At 29.5% G+C, this 4039-nt stretch overlaps 1 protein-coding gene across 1 annotated transcript; it reads left to right on the plus strand.

Moving 5' to 3' along the window:
• Window positions 1-760: 760 nt before the first annotated feature.
• On the plus strand, window positions 761-1783 carry LOC106316110 (protein FANTASTIC FOUR 3-like). The gene has a single exon (XM_013753981.1). The coding sequence runs from the start codon at window positions 843-845 to the stop codon at window positions 1677-1679; it is 837 nt and encodes a 278-aa protein (XP_013609435.1). The 5' UTR covers window positions 761-842; the 3' UTR covers window positions 1680-1783.
• Window positions 1784-4039: the final 2256 nt, after the last annotated feature.

Genomic DNA, 4039 nt, shown 5'->3' on the forward strand with positions numbered 1-4039 from the left:
CTTAACGGCAATTTAGATGGTAAGTTTATAATTCTCCGTTTCAAATATACGAAGTTTCAATTGAAAATATAACTATTTTATATTCTAGACAAATTTTAATTTATTGAAATCAAATAATATATTATATTTCACAGTTTATAGTTGGCTATATTATTTTAAATTTGAAACTACCTGATTTCTAAATTAAGCATAGCCATTAATTTTATTTTTCACTAGGAACTTTCTTATTCAATTCTAAGTATTTTCTTTTTTGTTGTTTGTTGTTTTTCCAGTGAGTAGTCTCTTTCTGTTCCAGATCACATGAGGGTCGGAACTTCCTTGGCTGCTGAATAATTCAGTTTTTATTTTAGCCAAATTAGTCAAAAACGATGATTAACAAAGTTTCCCTCATATACAATGCTTTTCCAAACTGCTCCTTTTGCTATCAATTAAAGTCAGAATTTCTGTAAAAGGATAACATGTAGAATTTGCACCCAAAAAGAGAAAGATAACATTGAGTTTTTCAATTTTAACCATGTGCACTATACAATGACTTTAATTCCTTCACCTTTTAACACATATTCTTATCTGCATTGTGTGGCATAATTAAATAAAATAAAATTTGCATTATACAAGTGGTGGTATGGAAAAGCTAGTTACCCACCTCTCTAGTCTCTGCACATTGCACAGTCACTCTCTTTCTCTTTTTTATTTTTCTTTATTAATTATTCACTTTTGGGACACTACAAATTGGCCCCCTCTCCCTCTCATTATCCTTCATTCTTATTTCCAAACACCTCTCTACTTCTTTGTTTCACATCTCACAAATAACCTCTTTGATTTCTTCTATCCTCTTTAAGCAAATGGGAACTGTTGTGTATCAACAAGGGTTTCAGTCATCTCAGCTTGATGAGCCTAGGGCTTTAAGGCTTAGGCTATCTTCACCAAACCCTCACATCTCTCAACCCTTTGGTTTAGCTCTCAAGTCTCATTTATTTGACTCCTTTAATGCAGAGGACACTCGAACCTTTAAAGATGACAAACCAGCTGCTTCTTCGGTTCCTGAATCGAATGGCTGGAGCTTTCTCCAGTCCTTGTCCTCTGGCTCTTCCTCAAAGACAACGAGCTCTGAGAAAGAGAATACTTATGTTCAACGTCCATCTTCTTGTAGAACTCTAAGCGACGAGAGTTTAGCATTGTGCACTGAAAATCTCGGAAGCGAAACAGGCTCTGATGTTACTGACGTTGAAGATCTGTTCTTGCTTTCTTTATCTGACGTGCAGAACAAGAAACTCGGGGAAACAAGAACGTTGAAGAGTAGGAAAGAGAATGTGAGCCCCAGTGATCTCCCACCTCCGTTGACCAGTATGAGATGCATTCAAATGAGACCACGCCGTGAAGATGGAAGATTGGTCATGACTGCCACAAAGGCACCGCCTCGTAACATGTGCTTTCAATCTGACCGAAGCAACGGTCGTCTCCGACTCTCTATACTGAAAGACTCAGATGATGAAATTGTAGAGGACGAAGAAGAGGCGACTAAGCATGAAGAAACCGACGAGGAGGAGGAAGAAGAAGAGGATGTATTAGATAGTGATGACGTTATGGAGACCGTTGAAAGACCAAGAAGATGTGTTGAAGGCGATCGGGAAAACAGGGGATTGCTAAATTGGGAATCTTTGTGCGTTGCTACTTCCTAAAATAAGAAACTTCTAATTTGCTCTGTATTCACAGTTTCACAATTTTATTTTATTTTGATGTATTTTGTTTTTATTTTTTTAATAGAAACATCGCCGTTTCCTCACTGATTGATTACAAAAGTAGATTAAACTTGAATTTAGAACTTAAAAAATGAATTATAATAAAATAGGAAGAAATGGGCAGAGGGAGTATGCTCGTGGTCTGGTCGGCAGTTAATCTAGTTTGGTAAGAAAGATTCCCCGAGTGGTCCGAAATTAGTGCCATGCAAGTTGCAACCTCAACTGCGTTGTGACGATTGTACCCAGAAGCTTCGTTCCTTTACTATGCCAATACATCAAATCAAATAATTAGTAGTTTGACTTACAAATATAGGTTAAAATATACTGCGATTGCAACGTCAAAATGTAGGTTAAATGTTTAATTACTTTGGAGTTTGGAGTTTGGAGTTTTCAAGTAAAGAGAGTTTTTGCCGTTGAGTGTGCATTAATTTTTAGGTTAGTTCCTTTGAATGCTTACATATAACCCAATAGTTCTGGATGCAAATGCTAGTACATTTTTTGTTTGACAACGCTTGTTTTTACTCGCTTGTTGTTTGATAGTTGGTAATTTCGGGGGTGATTGGTAAGTGATGTGAATATTTTCCACGTCTCTTTTTTTTTTTCTACATCTACTTTAGTTTACCAATTATGCTTTAAGAAAAAGCTTAAAGCTACAGCCATAAAAACTAAAATAGGAAACAAAATAGCTTTGGAAATCAATTTTTCTAGAGCTTTATATTTAGTGCTCTGGAAATAATTAATCTACAACTACAGCAATAAAATCTAAAGCTATTATTCTAAAGCCAAAAAATAAAAGCCACATCACTTACCAATCATCCATTTCTTATCCCTTAGTAAATATCTGAATAATATCTATATACTAGGTTAAGATCCGCGCCTTGCGCGGAATCAACGTTATATATATAAATCATTTTATATATTAAATATTTTTACATATTATGAAATAATTAATATATATTAAATAATTAAAGTTCAGTAACTATTAAATATATAATAAAATTGGTGCGAACATATAAATCAATTTTATTAATCTAAAAAATATTTTTTATATTTGATAGGATATGTAATTAAATTTAAATGATACTAACATAGAAAATATATTGTAGTATATTTTTAATATTATGTCTATTAAATGATGATTTCTACTCATATAGTTTTTTGATCATTTATATCTTTTATAGAAAAAAATTTAAATTACTGATAAGAAAATTTTCATTGTGGGATTAATAGTTTTAGTAATTTATAATTTAAAAAAAAAATAATTTGTCAATGATCGTTCAAAACTTTTATCAAAAAAATTGTTCAAAGTAAATTTTGAAACTATAATATTGTATTTTATATGGTTTATAGTTTAATTTAAAACGATATATATATTAATCTTAATAATTAATTAAATTAGACTTTTTACTTATATAATTTTCGTAATCATTTGTATTTTGTTATGACAAATTTTTTAAACCATGGATCATAAAATTTGAATGTGAGACTTTTAACAGTTTTAGTTATTTATAGTCATTTGTAAAAATTTAAAATATAACATATATATAAAAATCTAAATTTTTATTATATGGTTATTGTGGTTGTTTAATTATTTAATAGATTAAAATTAAACAAATATGATAGAAGATACACTATTTTTTTATCAAATCTTTATTATTCAAAATCATTAATTGCCATATATACTTTAACCACATTAGGAAATTTCGTAAATTTTATTTAAGTAAATAATAAAGTACATTAATGATGAATTTATTGTTAGTTTAATAAAAAGCTTATTATATAATTAGATGAACCAACATATTTCTCTAATTATTCTAAGAATCATCTTAGTGATGACATGTGGCTACAAAAAGAAGTTGTAATGTTTCTCAAATAATATATAGGGGATATAAAATTGTTTTTTTTCCTTCTTATGACATGTGGAAGGGAGATTTGTTGACATGTGTCTTCATGTTTTTTTTTGTATTTAAATTCTTCTTCTTTTAAATTATTGCAATTTTCTCCATCAATTTCTAATTGTGTATTATCTAATCATTCTCACACTTATTGGTCTCTAAAATTCAAGAAATAAATAAAATAATATAAATATATTTTAAATATTTAATTTATTCACACCTAAAAATAGCAAGACTTTTCATCATTTTATTATTTTTACTAATTTTTATTATTTCATTTACAAATTATATTTATTTCACTATTAGTATCATAAGATAATCAAATTAAGAATAAGAAACTAGACAACCAACACATAAACTAAGAAAGCATGAAAATAAAAGAAGCAACTTGAGAGAATGATTAGA

The sequence above is a fragment of the Brassica oleracea genome, chromosome C9 (assembly GCF_000695525.1).
Source record: "Brassica oleracea var. oleracea cultivar TO1000 chromosome C9, BOL, whole genome shotgun sequence".
Classification (NCBI taxonomy): domain Eukaryota; kingdom Viridiplantae; phylum Streptophyta; class Magnoliopsida; order Brassicales; family Brassicaceae; genus Brassica; species Brassica oleracea.